At 41.9% G+C, this 19,309-nt stretch overlaps 1 protein-coding gene across 1 annotated transcript in view; it reads right to left on the bottom strand.

Moving 5' to 3' along the window:
* The window catches only part of hmgb3b (high mobility group box 3b), a 3,835-nt gene extending 714 nt beyond the window's left edge, over positions 1-3,121 (bottom strand). Inside the window, exons 1-5 of the mRNA XM_053649350.1 lie at positions 2,978-3,121; positions 1,625-1,820; positions 880-1,022; positions 598-772; positions 1-241 (exon numbers count right to left, since the gene is read on the bottom strand). The exon at positions 1-241 is cut by the window's left edge and continues 714 nt beyond it. Coding sequence (XP_053505325.1) covers positions 101-241; positions 598-772; positions 880-1,022; positions 1,625-1,774 — 609 coding nt within the window. The 5' untranslated portion in view covers positions 1,775-1,820; positions 2,978-3,121 and the 3' untranslated portion in view covers positions 1-100. The remainder of the gene's footprint in view (positions 242-597; positions 773-879; positions 1,023-1,624; positions 1,821-2,977) is intronic.
* Positions 3,122-19,309: the final 16,188 nt, after the last annotated feature.

Genomic DNA, 19,309 nt, shown 5'->3' on the forward strand with positions numbered 1-19,309 from the left:
GGGTTTCTCCATGGGTGCGAAATACACTGATTCATTTCAATTTACACTGGCAGTGATGACTGCAACACCCCCTAGTGTCAGATTAAGGATACAAAGTCCTTTAATCATCTTCCTCATCATCTTCATCCTCCTCCTCTTCATCATCGTCGTCGTCGTCATCGTCATCATCATCCCTGGATTTCGCTTTGCCTGCTGCCACCCCACCACCCACTTTCCCCTTGCTCTTGTAGTCGGCCATGTCCTGACGGGAAAAATAAAGTGTCAAGCCAGCTGGCTGGAAATAAAAGCTGAATATTCAATATATAGAGGATCTTGACATTAATAGTGAAGCTGGGCAAAAGAACCAATGAACTGGTAAGTTAGGAGACTGGTGGAATACAAACCGATCTTTCCATTCAATACAGAGCAAAACATTATAAACCACCCTCTTTCTTCCAACCAAATAATGGTAATACAGTTTCAAATACATCATGTACTTTGAAGTTAATTTTGTCATTCTGGCAGCATTTCAAAAACAGAACTGGATCAAAATATCAATAATATCTGGGAAGTCAGTTCCTGAACTGTAATCATGTTGACTGGGGTTTTTTCAAATACCTTCTGGTATTTGTCCTTGAGTTTATTGGCCTTTGAAAGGAAGGGTTGTTTCTCAGAGTCGGACAGATTGTTCCACATCTCACCAAGCTTCTTTGCCACATCACCGATGCCCATGCTAGGATTCTGAGCTTTGATACTGGGCCTGTGTTCAGAACAGAACAGGAAAAATCCAGACCTACAAAAGGTAACAAGAGCTCATTTAAATATTGTAATAGCACAACATTTGAATATCTTCATATTCAAAGGGCCCTTTTGTTAAATAGCCTTTTGACTGGCACATACGGTGGCCTCCTAGGTGCACTGGGATCCTTCTTAGTCTTTCGACCCCTTTTGCCTGGATTGTAGTTCATCATTTCTTGGTCATAGCGAGCCTTATCCTGCTTGGCCAACTCCTCAAACTTGGTCTTCTCTTTTGGAGACATAACCTGAAGAGGACAGCAGGAGGAGAAATGTCTTTGCTTGAAAGACAATTATACAGGCAGTCCTTAAAAACAAGTCAATGATTGCACATTTAAAGAGAGGAAATACTAGAAATTAAGGATTGAACTCAACTTTATAGCCCACCAGCTAGACAAATAACATTCTACTCCAATTTTATTAAAAATAATTATATTATATTTTTATATAATATATATAGTAATAATTCTCATCTTTCCACAGAGTTATAAGAAGTTAACTTACCATGCACAGACACATACTACAAATGGTACACTGCACACTTAAGAGTGCACATCACTTTGACATTGTAATAATACTATTTCAGTATTTAATTACTTTTCACATCAACTGACTCATTTGACACACATATATAAATAAAAATGTGCCTTTAATACATACTGCTCATAATATTAAAGAGCCTGATTTACCATAGTTCCAATGCCAAAGCTTTAATCAAAATTAGTGCAATACCACAAATCAAAAAGTCAGGTTACTGGCTGTTGCCCTGCTGCCCTATTACTGGTACAACTGTGTTAAGCTTTAGGTTTTTTTTTAAAGACAGATTCCACCAAGGTCACAGACCACTCACTTTCCATCTCTCTGAACACTTCTTGGAGAATTCTGAAAAATTCACAGAAACCCCAGGGTTCTTCTTGTTGTGCTCCTCACGACAAGTCTTCACAAAGTAGGCATAAGCAGACATTTTGCCCTTCGGCTTTGCTGGATCACCTTTTGCCATCCTGGAGGCTGGATGACACTTCACCTCTCACTACAAGTGTGCACTCCTAAAAAGACAAGTAATACAATAAATAGTAAAATATTAGTAGTGTGTGCCAGTGTTTACATACTTCATCACCCCTAAAACAACTGATAGGTCAAAATATAGGATACAACTTCACTCTGTAAAAATTAAGGCTTTAGAGTGTACAGCTAAAAAAGTCTTAAAATTACACTAACGTACAACACGGTGAAAAATTAATCAGTGCAAACTAGCCAGTCTACAGGGAATTATTCATCTTCCATTTTGTGAAATACAAACTCATTATAGAAAGTGGTATTAAAATGACATTACTTGATTTTCTTTCCATCCCCACTCCCCCAATTTTGGGGATAAACTTTGAAAACAGGAACAGAAAAAAGAAACCCGATCATGTAAACACTAACAACACTTAAAACACCTCCTGCCCTCCCTCCCTGTAGCACAGGAGCGATGCTACAATAGGACTCCATTCATTAAAATGGCCTCTCGGCTAAAGAAGGCGGCTTAAGCTAACAAAGCCTCTCACTCACGGGTATCATACACGAAGCTCTTCGGGGTTTTGTTTGCTAGCACGTTTCGGTATTTTAAGAAACGTCGAAAGAGGCCAGAACTAGCCATATACAAGTTAAAGATAGAGAAACTTTTGAGCACCGCAGTCTCTAACAAAAGCAGAGGAAACCAGCCATGACCGGCAAGAGGCTTTAGGGCGCGATTTAACGAATACTTCGGGGGTTTTTTTAAGACGAAAGCGGCGGAATATACAAAGCAGTGTTCTGATACATGGACACCAAGAATACATAAAGAACAGCTAAAGTTATTTAAAATGAAATTCTGTCGTTGTTACTTAATGCGAGGCAAATGTTTCGCACGCCCGGCCATTTAAAAAAAAAAAAAAAAAAAAAAAAAAAAAAAAAAAAAACCCACATCGGACACACGATGTAGCTCACGAGTGTAACGGAAAGCGAATAAGCCAACTTACTATAGACGAATGGAAATAGTATATACAGGTGGTCCACTGAATACTTATTTGTGATTATGCTACAATAGCTACAAATAAACACACGATTGCGAATACATATTATAAATACATTAAATAAATCTCCCGATACTAGATATAATTCACAAAATCGTTCTAGATGTAGGAATAAGTACTTTTAAGTGCTGAATCCCGTTAATACTCACAGAGGTATCTTACTGAACGATATGGTCTCTCAGCTCGCACTATGGCTACGCGCTTCTTCCCGACAGAAGACTACACACAAGCCTCGCGCTAGCTCACCACGAGAGCGTGCTGATTGGTCAACTCCGGCACGCGTTTAAAATGACCTCTGCAACTGAGGATTGGCTCATAGCCTCATACTTATTCATGACGTATTTCGCTATTGGTCGGAAAGGCGAAAGTCATTTACCTCTTCTTTGAATACAGTGAACGTCAGTTTAAAGGTCTGTTAATATCTGCGTTATAGAGCGAAGCCAACAATAGACTACGTTTACGTGAACATCAAATTCCGTCCATATTCATCCACATTCGGGTTGCAGCCATATTCGGGTAGCAACATTGTATATCCAAATAAAATGTTTATATGCGTACTGGCATCAGAATATACCTGTATACAGGTGCATCTCAGTTAGAATATCGTGGAAATGTTCATTTTCCTCCGTAATTTAATTGAAAAAGTGGAACTTTCATATATTGTAGATTCATTACACATAAGTATAATTAATCTACAGTACATGAAAGCTCCACTTTTTGAATTAAATTACGGGAAAAAAAAAAACTTTTCCACAATATTCAAATTTTTTGAGACGCACCTGTACATGGTTGTTGTATGTATCCCTGAGCTGTCATTCCTAAATACAGTGCTGTGAGAAAGTATTTGCCCCATACTGATTTCTTCTGTTTTTGTGTCTATCTAATACTAAATTGTTTCATAAATGAAAGCAAAATCTAAAATAAAACAAAGGCAAACTGAGTAAACACAAATACAGTTTTTAAATTATAATGTTATTTATTGAAGCAAAAAAGTTATCCAATACCAACTGGGCCTGTGTGAAAATGTATCTCTCCCCATAGTTACTAATTCCCCAAATCTATGAAACTGCATTCATAATGTGGTTCAGCTGGACTAGACACAACCAGGCCTGATTACTGCAAACCCTGATCAATCAAATAAACACTTAAATAGAACTTTTTCAACAGCATTAAGTTGGTAAAAGGTCTTACCCAGTAACACACTAGGCCAAAGTAGAAAGAAATTCCAATAATGATGAGGAAGAAGGTGACTGAAATACATCAGTCTGGGAATAATAATAATAATAATAATAATAATAATAATAATAATAATAATAATTTTTATTTATAAAGTGCCTTTCCCAAGCTCAAGGTCGCTGTACGAAGAGATAATACATAAATACATGCATCACACAGTACATACATACATATACACATACATACACATACATACATATACACAGTAACTAAACAGAAAAACGCTATACAGAGGAGGGCTGGAAATACTATAAGAAAAGGTAGGTTTTTAGTTGTGATTTAAATGAGGATATAATAGAGGTTTCAAGATTTAGTGGAAAAGAATTCCAGAGTTTTGGAGCCACAGCACTGAATGATCTACCACTTATTGATGAAAGACCAAAACGAGGTACAGTAAGCAGTTTTACGTCAGATGACCGAAGAGAGCATTAAGGTGAATAATAGTGCAGCAGTTCAAATAAATAATGGGGAGCAAGTCCATGAAGACATTTAAAAGTTAACAAAAGAATTGTATACTGAATGCACACAGAAATAGGTAACCAATATAGCTTATAGTGCAAAGGGGTAATGTGATCAGATTTCTTGACTTGATTGATGACTCTGGCAGCAGAATTTTGAACATATTGTAATGTAGAGATTGTTTTAGTGAGCAGTCCAATAAGAAGCAAGTTACAGTAGTCGAGACGAGAGGTTATTAAAGCAAAGCATGCTGAGAGCAGATCGCAGTTGCGGCAATATTGCAAAGGTGGTAAAATGCAGTCTTGGTAATAGAACTTATATGAGATTGAAATGTAAGTGACGAATCAAATGTTACACCTAAATTTGTAATAGTATGAGATGGAATTAATGTAGCCCCATCAATAGATACACTCAGTTCAGACTTTTTTAAAAGGGATGTTGGACCAAAAACAATAACTTCAGTTTTATCATTATTAAATTTTAGGAAGTTGCTATGTAACCAGATTTTGATGTCAGCAACACAGGCATTCAATGAGTCCAGAGGAACAGCAGAGACGGAGCAAGCTGATATATAAATTTGTAAGTCATAACAATGATAGCTGAGACCATGACTATGGGTAATGTGACCAAGAGGTAACAAATAAATATTGAACAGAAGTGGTCCAAGAACAGAGCCTTGACGGACACCTGGAGAGAGATAACACAAAGAAGATTTGAAGATATGAATAGTAATGAAAAATTATCTATCCGTGAAATATGATAGAAACCAAGACATAGCACTACCCATGATGCCGATACCTGAGAGGTAAGTATGTGATGAGATACAGAGTCAAAAGCTGCTGTTAAGTCAAGCATGATGAGAACAGTAAGACAACCAGTATCAGCAGATATTTGGAGGTCATTTGTAATTTTTAACAATGCTGTTTCAGTGCTGTGGCTTGATCGAAAACCAGATTGATAGGGATCAAGAAGATTGTTAGCTGAGAGATGCAAGGCAGCTACTTTTTCAAGCAGCTTGGAATTGAAAGGAAGATTAGATATAGGTCTGAAATTATTCATAACAGAAGAATCTATCACTGGTTTCTTTAAAATAGGATTGACCACAGTAGTTTTTAATGATAGCAGGACAGAGCCTGAAGAAATAGAACAGTTGATCAAGTGAGCAATAGGAGGTGGGATTACAGGAAGAAAACAGAAAGCATGAAATTGTGTGACCACAAAGACTATGGACTGAGTAAAGTCATGAGTGGAGAGCGTAGCTATACCCTGCTCTAACTTCATGCTGATTGGAGGAAAACCTTTCAGGTTTGCCCAGCTAGGAAGAGTTAAAACCCTTGGATACCATGGGAACAATGAGCTCTTTTCTACCAACACTTTTCAAAAGGTACTCCCCAGTCAGCATCTTCAGGAAGTCCTCATCACCTAACAACAGCTTCAAGAGTCTTCTTCAAACCCACATCTTAAGGAGTTCTCTTCAACCAGCATCTTCCAGGAGTTCTCCACTCAACCACTTCAGGAGTTCTCTCTTCAACTAACATCTGCAAGAGGGCTCTGCAATCAACGTCTGTGTGAATTGGTTCCTGTGAAGCTTCCTAACTCTAGTCGTGAAAGAACCAGAAGAACTGCCACCAAGCCTACGAGACTCCACTCCATTCACCATTCCGATTGGTGCTCCTAGATGCCGCTCAAAAGCAACCAGACCTCTAACAAATCCCCACCAACCTGAAACACAAGTAAGCACCTCCAGGTCTCAGTTCAAGCTGGTTTATTTAATAGAGCCCTTCTAAAACTAAGTGAAAATTAATTTAATTGTTGATGGTTCATTCAGGTCGAGGTCTAAGAACAGTGTACAATGTTAAAACTAGGGAGCCATTCATTCACCATCAAAGCTATTTTAACCCCCCTTTGTTTGTGTGTATGTGTGTTTATGTGTTAGTTTAGTTTCTGTGTATTAAAGTAGTTTAAGTCTCATCTGATTTTAATAGCAAGTGTGTCATGTAATCCACGTAATGAAGGTTAGGATGGATGCAAATGCAGATAAGAGCTTTTAATAAAGAGAAGCAGGCAGACAAATCCAAATCATGAGACAATTGCGTGGTCAAAAAACAGGCAATGGGTCAGGCGATCTGCAAACAGGCAAATTTGGATAAAAGTGTGTGCGTCATGCACTCTTTCTGCTGCAACGATGTGATTGCCGTGATTGATCATTAAGTCTTCCACCCAATAAACTTCAATATCGCGCTTTGGTTTATCTTTCCAGCTTAAGGGTCTACCCCCGGACCCCCAGAGTTGTCGGGAGTGGTCCCAGTGATTTGTGAGTTTATTTCTGTGACAGGGCTTACTAACAGACACCACCTATACCAGGAGAAGGGTGCACGATTAGGAAAAAGGTTTGTATCTATGAGTGGATGTGCAGGTCGACATCTAATGATTTGTATCTAGTCTTCAACAGAAGTCTGTGGTCAGGGAGCTTTGGGGCGTAAGAGGTGCGGTAGCAAAGTCACGTCGTCTAACTTCTGTCCTGGTCACGTGGCTATATAGTACGCGCTAATGAAGTTCAGTCTTCCTAAGTGTACAGTTTCCGTCGTCAACATTTTCTCCAAAAACTACATGTCCGTGATTTCGCAGGCTACTAGATACCACTTAAGACAGTCTATCGTGGAGTCATGTGGGATTGGTGTGTTGATGTGTGTTTGAGTGCAGTGTGTCATGTGTGTGGGTGCGTATATGCAGTCGGCGTGAGCATCGGTCCTCCTAGAGGCCTCTTGATAGAGAATTACAGTATAATTCTCCAGCTGAGTGCTCAGCTCTGGCACACTCCTGCAGTGGCTCGCATGCATCCACACCGGTCACTGGCTGGCCTTTACCACGGAGTGAGTGACGAAAAGGATCGAGAATGGCCCAGACCACCGTGGCCCACCCAGGGACACCAAATTGTCGTGGAAATTAAACAACACCCGCAGACTCGTCCTCTGAAGGTAAAAAGGTTTATTACAGAAAAATGGTTAATACAGGATAGAATAAAGCAGGATAGAATAATGAGAGTGCTCTGATTACTAAATCACTACTATATATGTGAAATGCAGAGCATGACATAATTCTGTGTACCGATAAGAAGCAGTTTGAGGCCGTTCAGACAGGCTTTGTTTTAGGAACCTGGAAGATGTTTAGATGAGCCTTGAACAGAAGAACATGTTTCTGTCTCTGTAAGCAGATAAACATTCTGTACTGATCTCAGTCACATGACATGGCCTTCTTAGGCATTATCCTCACATGAGAATGAAACAGAACGAGAACAAAATTATTACAAAGTAAAAATGAGTAATTTCCCTCACAGCATGGAAGGTCACCTCGTCGACCTTTAGCTGGAACTTGGTGAGGGAGGTTGCCTTGTCGACCTCAGACAGGAATGTGTCTTAGGAGGTCGTCTCTTCGACCTCGGACATGCACTTGGTTTGGGAGGCCGTCTCTTTGACCTCGGACAGGAACTTGGCTTGAGAGGTCATCCCTGCGACCTCGGACAGGAACTTGGCTTGGGAGGCCGTCTCTTCGACCTTGGGCAGGTACTTGGTGTGGGAGGTCAGCTCGTCGATCTCAGACAGGGACTTGGCTTGAGAGGTCATCTTTTCGACCTCGGACAGGAACTTGGCTTGAGAGGTCATCTCTTCGACCTCAGACAGGAATTTGGCTTTATGCTGGAGCTCTGGAGATGAGACCACCTTGTGGGTCTCATGCTGGAGCTCTGGGAATGAGACCGCCTCGTGGGTCTCAAGCTGGAGCTCTGGGGATGAGACCGCCTCATGGGTCTCATGCTGAAGCTCTGGGGATGAGACCGCCTCGTGCTGGAGCTCTGGAGAGGAGATCGCCATGTTGGCCTCCGACTGAGGCTCTGGAGCTGAGACTACTTCATGGGTCTCCTGCTGGAGCTCTGCAGGTGAGACCACCGTGTGGCTCTCAGGTTGGAGCTCTAGAGATGAGATTGTCACATTGATCTCTGGCTAGAGCTCTGTAGATGAGACCACCTCATGGATCTCATGCTGGAGCTCTGGGGAGGAGGTAACCATGTTGACCTCCGGCTGGAGCTTGGCAGGTGAGACCACCTCGTGGGTCTCAGTCTGGAGCCTTGGGGAGGAGGTCATCCTCTTTGACTTCTCATAATAGGTGGTGAACGGCAGGGCAGGTTTATCTGCGAGGCTGGCCCCCCCCCAAAAGATGTTCCAGGACAGTCTTGGATTCTGGATTCCCGAGCACCTTCATGAATAGTCCCACAAACTCAGTTACATTCTCAAGTCCCCTGGATCCCATGGCCACTAGACACTGTGACCACTGGTGGGCTGGGCCAAAAAACCGGGACAACATGAACCTTAGGCATTGCTTCTCGTTGGGCTTGGGGTTCACTGGCAGTCAATAAGAAAATATTCAGGGTAGCCAAAACACCCATGATACAGATCTGGGAGATCTAGGCCAGTCCACTGGGGTAAGTGGATCGAATCCAAAGCTGGGACAGTTGGCTTAGCTTGGCGTCTTCTCCGTCTTCCTGCTGCATCCATGGTGAGGCAAAGTATTCTGTCACGTAATCCATGTAATGAAGGTTAGGACAGATGCAAATGCAGATAAGAGCTTTTAATAAAGAGAGGCAGGCAGTAAAATCCATATCATGAGACAATAGCATGGTCAAAAACAGCCAATGGGTCAGGCAATCTGCAAACAGGCATAAACTAGGCAAGGCAAGAAACAAGAACAAGAAACAAGATTGATGAACATGAAACAAAACGAGGAACCGGGTACAAACGCTTGGTATGGTGATAATACTCAATACTTCACAAAGTCATTGTGTTCAAACAGTCTCTTTATACTGTGGTTGTGAGTGCTGTGAATTTAGCCATCTTTATATAGAGCAATAATTCTTTTTTTTCAGATCCTCAGAGAGTTCTTTGCCACGAGGTGCCATGTTGAACTTCCAGTGACCAGTATGAGGGAGTGTGAGAGCGATGACACCAAATTTAACACATCTGAGACCTTGTAACACTAACAAGTCACATGACACCAGGGAGGGAAAATGGCTAATTGGGCCCAATTTGGACATTTTCACTTAGGGGTGTTCTCACTTTTGTTGCCAGAGGTTTAGACATTAATGGTTGTGTGTTGAGTTATTTTGAGGGGACAGCAAATTTACACTGTTATACAAGCTGTACACTCACTACTTTACATTGTAGCAAAGTGTCATTTGTTCAGTGTTGTCACATGAAAACATATAATCAAATATTTATAAAAATGTGAGGGGTGTACTCACTTTTGTGAGACACTGTATGTAAACATAGTCATAGACATGCACATCAAATTCCGTTTCTATATTCGGGTTGCAGCCATATTCCGAATACGATGTTTATATGCGTACAGACCAGAGTTTTTGTTAGCTGGTAAACAAGGTTTTTGACCATTAAAAATTCAAAATGTCCAATAAAATAAAAAATTATCCAACACAATGTCTGCTAAAAACATTAAAAAGTTCATTCGTAGTTGCACACCTAAATAAGTTCTCTGCGAAAATATTTTTTACATGTTTCTCCTGTAACGTGTACTCTCATACTATTATTTTTCATTTGACTTGAATGTTTGTTGTTATTATTATATCACTGTAACACTTCTGGGTTAGACTGGGAATGAGGAGGCGGGAGGCAGGCTGATTACAACTCAAAAGGCCTTTTTATTCTCTCTATATTTACTTTCATTTTTCAGCAAACTCATTCAGCCACACACACACACCCCCCGCAAGGGCGTAGGTTTGGTCTCAATATTGGTAGGGACACCCACCCGCCCACCCTGGAAAAAAAAGGACTGTTTAATGTTGACAACCATCTGGTTTATTAAAATATAACATCTATATTTACATTAAGATCTATATTTACATTTAAATACAAATTATACAAAACAACAGATCAAAGACTAAAAGAAAGTAAACTATGAAATTACTCGTTAACGGAAAAGAGGAAAAAAAATGTTTTGCATCCAACATCAACATTCTTCATGATACAGTAGTCCTTGGTGTCTATTTAAACAATCTAAACAGATGCCTATGTCGGTCATTGACAGATACAAACTGTTGGCAAATATCTTTAAGATCTACTTGGTCAAGGGCCTCTTGAAGTACATGGCATACAGCTTGGTGGCGACTAAAGCTACTTGTGGCATTCTTCCAATTATTGAAACCCTTTGTGCAGAAGGCAGGGCCATTCTTTTTTTCCAAAGTGGTCTTTTTTATGGTGTATGCTTTGACACACTCAAAACAAAGAATCTTTTTCAGTGTTGGACTGTAGTGAAGCCACGAATACTGACTGTACCAGTTCGCCTGAAACAGCAAAATCTTGTTTGGAAGTTGCTGTACTTCAATGAATTTTGGATCAAGCTGGTATGGCTTACTCCCCATGTCCATGACACTGCTACACATTGACCTGCTTCAGGATCATCTTCACTCATACTGACTGTCTCCTAAAGAGAAAACTAAACTTAACCTGATCTGTATCAACATTTGCAAATTATTCTTTTGCATCCTGTGTTATAATAACTCACAACTAAGTTAACATTAAAATAGGTAGACTATGGTACTTACAATACATGTAAATTGGTCATTTACAATTAATCCATAATAGCATATGAAGAGTTAATTTGCAAAAACAGATATCCACCATTTTAACTAATTTTTATAAATCATTTTTTAAATTGTGCACTCCAGGTAATACAAATCAAGCTGCAATTGGGTTGTTTTGATTACATTTATTTTCACTTAATTAAAACAACCCAACTGCAGTTTGATTTATATTACCTGGAATGCGCAATAAAAAAAAAACATGATTTTTAAATATTCATAAGAATGGAGATATCTGTTTTTGCAAATGAACTCTTCATATAGGCCTATATTTAATTGCAGTATCATTTTAAGACCTCACCTGAAGCCCTGAAGGTCCAGCTGCTTCTCCCTCAACCTGCCCTATGGCATCTTTAGGCCTACTTGATTTCTGAGTTTTCTATGTATAATAAAATTATGCATTGCTGAAGATGCATAAACATATAGTTAAATTTTGGATTCCATTTGTTTTTGAGGGAAATGTTAATATTGAGTGAATAGGATCTTATGTTGTTTTGATGTAAGATTTTTTTGAAAACAAACTCATGACCAATATGTTGACTTTCAAAGGTTAAACTGTATATTTGCTGAACATCCTAAAGACTGAATTTAATGCTGATGCCTCCCTACAATTCCAAAATATAATTCATAATTAGGACCTTACTTGAAACCCTGAAGACACAGCTGTTTCATCCTGCTCTTCTTCAGCCTTCTTCTGCGTTTCCTGCATACAAATTAATTCATTAAATGATGACATTTTCATGGGATTTCTAGACTAAAATTCAACTCAACATAATTTCATATATGCACCTATTTTATGTTCCAGCTAGTAACCTGACTACTAGCCTGCAGATGACAGAAGCCAGGGTTAGCTTGCTAGTTAACGCTAGCTAACATGGTTAACTAACATCAGTTGACATTACTTTCTGCAGTGCAAGGCTGGTGACGTTTGGTCGCTAACAGGTTTTCATTTTAAATACTGGACTGTTAGTTTACTACCTATAACTTGTGCTTTGGGTGGGGAAAAAGCTCCTGATGTCTCGTCGTTTTTTTGGTGCCATGATATCTACAAAGTACAAAACGTGTTGGCACTGGAAAAAATACTTTATGTATGCTGTGCCGTGCATGCAATAGAGGAAAGGGAGTAAAGTCATCTAAAAGACTAAATTTTTCATCCATGCTTGAGGTATTGACTGACAGCCTTGATAACTTTGTTACCATTGTCAGCCCTCACGATCAGCCCTCGCCTCCGTGTCTGTACTCTACACTGGCAGTTCGATATTTGCACGTAAGGTGAGCCTTCAGATAGCCCCTCCCTTTCAGCCAATCAAATGCTAGCATACCAAAATCCTGGAGCTTCTGGGAGAGTATGCTATGGAATTTACATGACTTCACTCCAAAGATAATGCGAACAAGTTCGTGCAAATTTTGGTAGGGATAATTTTGCCCTCCCAAAATATTGGTAGGGACATGTCCCTACTGTCCATATGCAAACCTACGCTCACACGTCTCTGTGATGGTCGTCAACTCTCTCACTCTCTCTCTCTCTCTCTCTCTCTCTCTCATCACTGAAAGCACAAACACACACACAAGTAAACTCAGACTAAAACAGCACAGGTGAGAATCACGCATTACCTGCCAATTTGACCCGCCTCCTCTCCGTCTACAGCTGGTGCTCGACCATGCCCCCACTGCCATAGTCCAAAACGTTATAGTGCAAAATAAACACCAAAATGAGATGACCAGTATTCAATTCCCATCCTGCACTCCAGCCTCCGGCACTCATGGACCGCAATTCCCAGAACAATTCCCAGAATCACACCACACATATAAGAGATTGTTCAAACACTTAGTCATGGTGAAATATTACGCTCAGTTGCTTAGTCTCTGTCATTATTCCAAGCCTTATATCGTGTTTGCTTTTCTGGTTCTTGACTTTGTTTACTCTGTTGACCTTGATTCTCTGTCTTGCCTAGTTTAGCCTGTTTGCGTGATCGTTTGACCCTTGCCTGCCTATGTACATTGATTTCTGCCTGATCCTTTGGACTTCTTGTTTACTTAAACTGCCATACCTGCACTTGCTTACATCTCAGCCTCCATCACATGACAAAATACTTCACCTTCCACATAGAAGCAGCTGGAGAGCAAGGAGATCATCACGCCAGCGTACATAGGGATGTCTGGCCACCATTCATGTCAGTCCAGTTTCCTCAGTGGACTGACATAGACCTTCCGGATCCAAATTATGGATTGTGCCCGACTACCTGAGGCAGTTCCAGTTCCACTGCCAAATGTACTTTTCAAGCCTGGCAAACCCCAAGCTGGACAAGAGGCAGTGGCTTGTGTTCATTGTGTCACAGCTTTTGGACTGGCCTACCAATGGGTGGAGCATCAGGCCAGTACAGGGTTCATTGCCCTCACCAATGTAACTCAGTTTGTGGAATTATTTCTAAAGGAGTTTGGGAATCCAGGGCAGAACTGCAACCTGGATGAACTTTTGGGGGGAGCCCATGTGATGAGCAAGCCTGATCTGCCATTCCACACATTTTATGAGTGGATCGACAGGGCAGCCTCCACTACTCAGTTCCAGTGCCAGTTTTACAGGGTGGCAGTAGGGGTGACGCAGGCATCCAAGACTGAGGGCTGCCATAAAGAAGCCACCCTACAGTGTCCAACGTGCAGTCAACTTGGGATACATAACTCATATTTCTGCACACAGGAACCATAAACACCTCCACAAGAGAGCAAGAGCTGAGCTCACACTTGAGACCCATGAGGTGGTCTCACCTTCTGAGCCCCTGCCGGAGGTCAATGTGGCGACCTCTGCTCCCGAGCTACAGCCTGAGATCCACAATGTGGTCTCCACTGCAGAACCCCAGTCAGAGGTCAACATGGCTACCTCCTCCCCAGAGCTCCAGCATGAAACCCATGAGGTGGTCTCATCTCCAGACCCCGAACCTGAGACCCATGAGGTGGTCTCACCTGCCGAGCTCCAGCCGGAGGTCAACGTGGTGACCTCCTCCCCAGAACTCCAGCATGAGATCCATGAGGTGGTCTCATATGTAGAGCTCCAGCCAGAGGTCAATGAGGTGACCTCACCTCCAGAGCTCCAACCTGAGAGCCACAAGGTGGCCTCACCTGCAGAGCTCCAGCACAAAACACAGGAGATAGTCTCAGCTCCAGAGCCCCAGTTGGAGGTCAACATGGCGACCTCCTCCCAGGAGCCCCACCATGAGACCCATGAAGTTAGCTCACCTCCAGAGCGCCAGCATAAAGTCAAGTTCCACTCTGAGGTTGAAGAGATGGCCTCCCAAGCCATGTTCCTGTCCGAGGTCAAAGAGATGGCCTCCCAAGCCAAGTTCCTGTCCGAGGTCGAAGAGATGGCCTCCCATGCCATGTTCCTGTCCGAGGTCGAAGAGACGGCCTCCGGAGCCAAGTTCCTGTCTGAGGTCGAAGAGACTGCCTCCCGAGCCACGTTCCTGACCGAGGTCAAACAGATGGCCTCCCGAGCCATGTTCCTGACTGAGGTCAAAGAGGCGGCCTCCCGAGCCACGTTCTTGACCAAAGTCGAAGAGGCGGCCTCCTGAGCAACGTTCCTGTATGAGGGCGGCGAGGTGACCTATTGCGCCACGTTCCTGTCTGAGGGAGACGACACTGACAACCACATTCTGCTCACCGCCGAGTCTGCCAACACAGCCAACCAAGTGCTCCTCATGCCTGAAACCAATGTCACAACCAACCACATTATGCTAATTCCAGAGTCTGTTGACACGACCAACCAAGTTATGCTCACGCCAGAATCCGCTGACACAGACAACCAAGGCCTCATGCCTGAAACTGACGTCAAGACCAACCAGGTTCTGCTCACGCCTGAAACCGATGTCACGACCAACAGGTTCTGCTCACAACTGAAGCCGATGTCACGACCAACCAGGTTCTGCTCATGCCTGAAGCCGACGTCACGACCAACCAGGTTCTGCTCATGCCTGAAGCCGACGTCACAACCAACCAGGTTCTGCTCACGCCAGAGTTTGTTGATACACCCAACCAAGTTGTCCTTATGCCTGAAGCTGACATCACAACCAACCAGGTTCTGCTCATACCTGAAACCGACGTCACGACCAACCAGGTTCTGCTCACACCTGCAGCCGACGTCACGACCAAGCAGGTTCTGCTCATGCCTGAAGCCGACGTCATGACCAACCAGGTTCTGCTCATGCCTGAAGCCGACGTCACAACCAACCAGGTCCTGCTCACACCTGAAACCGGCATCACGACCAACCAGGTCCTGCTCACACCTGACACCGGCATCACGACCAACCAGGTTCTGCTAATGCCTGAAGCCGACGTCACGAACAACCAAGTTCTGATCACGCCCGAGTCTGCTGACACGGAAACCCAAGTTCTGATCCTGCTTTCCCGCTTTCCCGCTGCAGGTACACCTCTCTATGTGGCTACTCTGTTTAGTGAGTGGCAGAATGGAGTTTCTGTCCTGATAAGTAAGACTGTGCCCTTTTCCTTTGATAATGTTATTTCTGATGTAAATGGTAAATATGTGATTGTGGAAGGGACAATTTCATAAATGCCAGTAGTTTTGGTGAATGTATACGCCCCGAATTTTGATAATGCTCCTTTTGCTCAGAATTTGTTGTGAAAGATTCCTGCTTTGAACACACATCTCTTGATATTTGGGGGAGATTTAAACTGTGTTATTGACCCGGTTTTGGACAAATCTAGCACTGTTGCAAAGGCTCCCTCTGCAATGGCAAAGGTATTCTCTGAGTTTATGGTTCAGAATGGTTACATTGATCCGTGGAGGTATCTTAACCCCACAGTGAGAAAATATTCTTTTTTTTCTCACGTACATAAATCTTTTTCTCGCATTGATTACTTTTTTATTAATAATTGTCTAATCTCTCGGGTTGTAAACTCTGAATATCTACCAATTGTTATTTCAGACCACGCTCCTCTAAGTCTTGACATTCTTCTACCTTCACATCGCGCCTTTCGCCCACCATGGAGGCTTAATGCTCTACTTTTATCCCATTCAGCATTTTGCAAGTATATTTCTACTTCGATAGATGATTTCCTTCTTACTAATCAAACTGATTCAATCTCTTACTTTTTACTTTGGGAAACTCTAAAGACCTTCTTAAGGGGACAGATAATCTCTTATTCTGCTTATGCCAATAAGTAACGCAAGAATAAGAAAAAAGACCCAACCCCTGAGCTGCATAAACAAATGCTTAATTTGCAGGCGAAGTTTGATTTGTTATCAATAGGTGAGGCGAAGAGGCTGTTGTTACATACTCGTGGCAATTATTATGGAGATAAGGTCGGTCGGTTGTTGGCTCACCAATTGCATAGCTGAGCGGCTTCACGCTCTATTACTCAGATTATGCAGTCCAGTGGTGCATGAACCTCGGATCCTGTAGAAATTAATTCAACTTTTAAAAGTTTTTACTCCTCTTTATACACAGCTGGGGCTCCTGACAATTCAGGTAACATGGACCATTTTCTTAGAAATATTGATTTGCCCAGAGTTGACCCTTTATTGGCATCTGAACTTGACAGCCCCATCACCTTAGATGAGATAATCAACTCAATCAATTCATTGCAATCTAAGAAATCACCTGTCCTGGACGGGTTTCCTTCCGAATTTTATAAGAAATTTCATGTTGCATTGGCCCCATTACTTCCGGCTGTATTCAAGGAATCCTTAGAACTAGGTACATTGCCACAAACATTGAGACAAGCATCTATAACTCTATTGCTCAAAGATGGGAAGGACCCAACATTATGTAATTTGTATAGACCTATTAGCCTCCTCAATGTTGATGTCAAGATTTTAGCCAAACTTTTGGTCTCTCGTTTAGAGGGGATTCTTCCTAGGATTATATCAGAGGAGCAAACCGTATTTATAAAAGGATGGCATTCCTTTTCTAATATTCGTACTCTACTTAGAATTTTGTATTCAAAACAAAACAGCGACTCCTCTGAAGTGGTCATCTCTTTGGACGCAGAAAAGGCGTTTGATAGGATAGAATGGGAATATCTTTTTATAGTGCTAAAGAGGTTCGGCTTTGGGGATGGACTGATATCAGGGATCTGTTTATTATATGTGGAACCGCAAGCTTCCATATATACCAACGATGCTGAATCTGACTATTTTACTTTGTCACGGGGTACGCGCCAGGGATGTCCTCTGTCTCCCTTACTTTTTGCCATAGCGATTGAGCCTCTCTCGATAATGCTTAGAACTCTTCCTGTATTTCAGGGTATAATTCGCAAAGGAATTGAACATAAACTAGCCCTGTAAGCTGACGACTTACTACTTTATGTTACAGATCCAATTGCATCTATTCCAGAGATAATACGCGTATTAAATGACTTTGGGAAATTTTCAGGGTATAAACTGAACCTACAAAAGAGTGAATACTTACCCATAAACCAATCTGGCCAAAAGATAAAACAGACTGAAATACCTTTTCATTTGGAGGATTCAAAATTCAAATATGTCGGCGTTAATGTCACCCATTCCTATTCTGCATTAATGGCGGCGAATTTTACACCCTTAATTTCATACATGAAGTCAGCCTTTCAAAGATGGGCACCTCTACCGTTATCCCCTCTTGGTAGAATAAACTGAACATTCTTCCAAAATTCCTCTACCTTTTTCAATCCATCCCTTTGTTTTTACCCAAATCTTTCTTCAAGAATATAGACCAATTAATCTCCTCTTTCATATGGGCAGGAAAAAACTCCCAGGGTCTCCAAATTTTCACTTCAAAAGAGTCGACTAAATGGTGGCCTCTCATTGCCTAATTTCATGTATTATTATTGGGCGGCTAATATTCAGAAACTGGTGCTCTGGGTGCAGGCCCCCTCTCTTCCATGGTGCCACTTAGAAGCAAAGTCTTGTATTTCAACCTCCCTCCCTGCTATGGTGTTCTCCTCCCTTCCTATAGCCCTTACACAACACACGGATAATCCAATAGTATGTACCTCTCTAAAAATTTTCTATCAATTTCACCGTCATTTTAAATCTATCTCGGCCTCAACCATGGCACCAATATGTAATAACCACCTCTTTCCCCCCTCCTTTACAGATTCCACATTCTCTTTGTGGGAAAAGAAGGGTCTGAAATGCTTTGAGGATCTCTTCATTAATAATGTGTTTGCAAACTTTTCTGAGTTGTCCTTGTCATTCAGTCTGCCTCCGTCTCACCTATTCCGTTTCTTTCAAATTAGGCATTGTGTCTCCTCCCTATTCGCTGGTTTTCCCTCCTTCCCTACAATGTCTGCATGGGAAGAGGTGTTCAAGCTGAATCCTCATAAGGGTGGCATTATCTCATGGATATATGCAACGATCTGGTCACAAGACGATTTTTACAATATCAAAACCATTAGTGCTTGGGAAGAGGAATTGGACCTGGAGCTTGAGCATGATTACTGGGGCTGAGCGTTAGATAATATACGTACCACCACGTCCTGTGCTAGACTTAGTTTCATACAATTTAAAGTGGTCCACAGAGCTCACCTCTCTAGGAGTAAACTGTCTAAAATGTATCCCAACGTTCCTGACATGTGTGAAAAATGCAAACTTTCACCCTGTAACCTGAGTCATATGTTTGCACTCTGTCCCAAACTGCAGAACTTTTGGAACTCTTTCTTTGAAACGATGTCCGACGTTCTTAAAATCAAATTGGATGTCTGTCCTTTAATTGCGATCTTTGGTGTTTCATCTCAGCGTCAGCCTCTGAACCATAAACAAGCTAGTGTTGTGGCCTTTGCATCGTTACTTGCTCGGCGCAGAATATTGTTGTCTTGGACCTCTCCACAAGGCCCCTCTATATCAGTCTGGCTTAAAGAATTAATGTTCTTTTTAAAACTTGAAAAAATCAAGTACAACATCAGAGGCAGGTGTTGGCTCAAATTTAGCCTATTACCCAAAGACACTTAAAATTCAACATAGAAGCCAATACTCACATCTACCTCTGAGCCCAGTTGGAGATAGAAAAAAGACACCAGCCGTGAGTGAGAAGAAGCAAGGGTCCAGATTTATTGTTTCGTTCCACCACACGAGATCCACACCGATGAGAATTCTCAGAAGTGATCTGATACCCTGAGCATAAGCTCCAGTATTTATACTGTACTTACA

Source organism: Ictalurus furcatus, chromosome 18, assembly GCF_023375685.1.
Source record: "Ictalurus furcatus strain D&B chromosome 18, Billie_1.0, whole genome shotgun sequence".
Classification (NCBI taxonomy): Eukaryota; Metazoa; Chordata; class Actinopteri; order Siluriformes; family Ictaluridae; genus Ictalurus; species Ictalurus furcatus.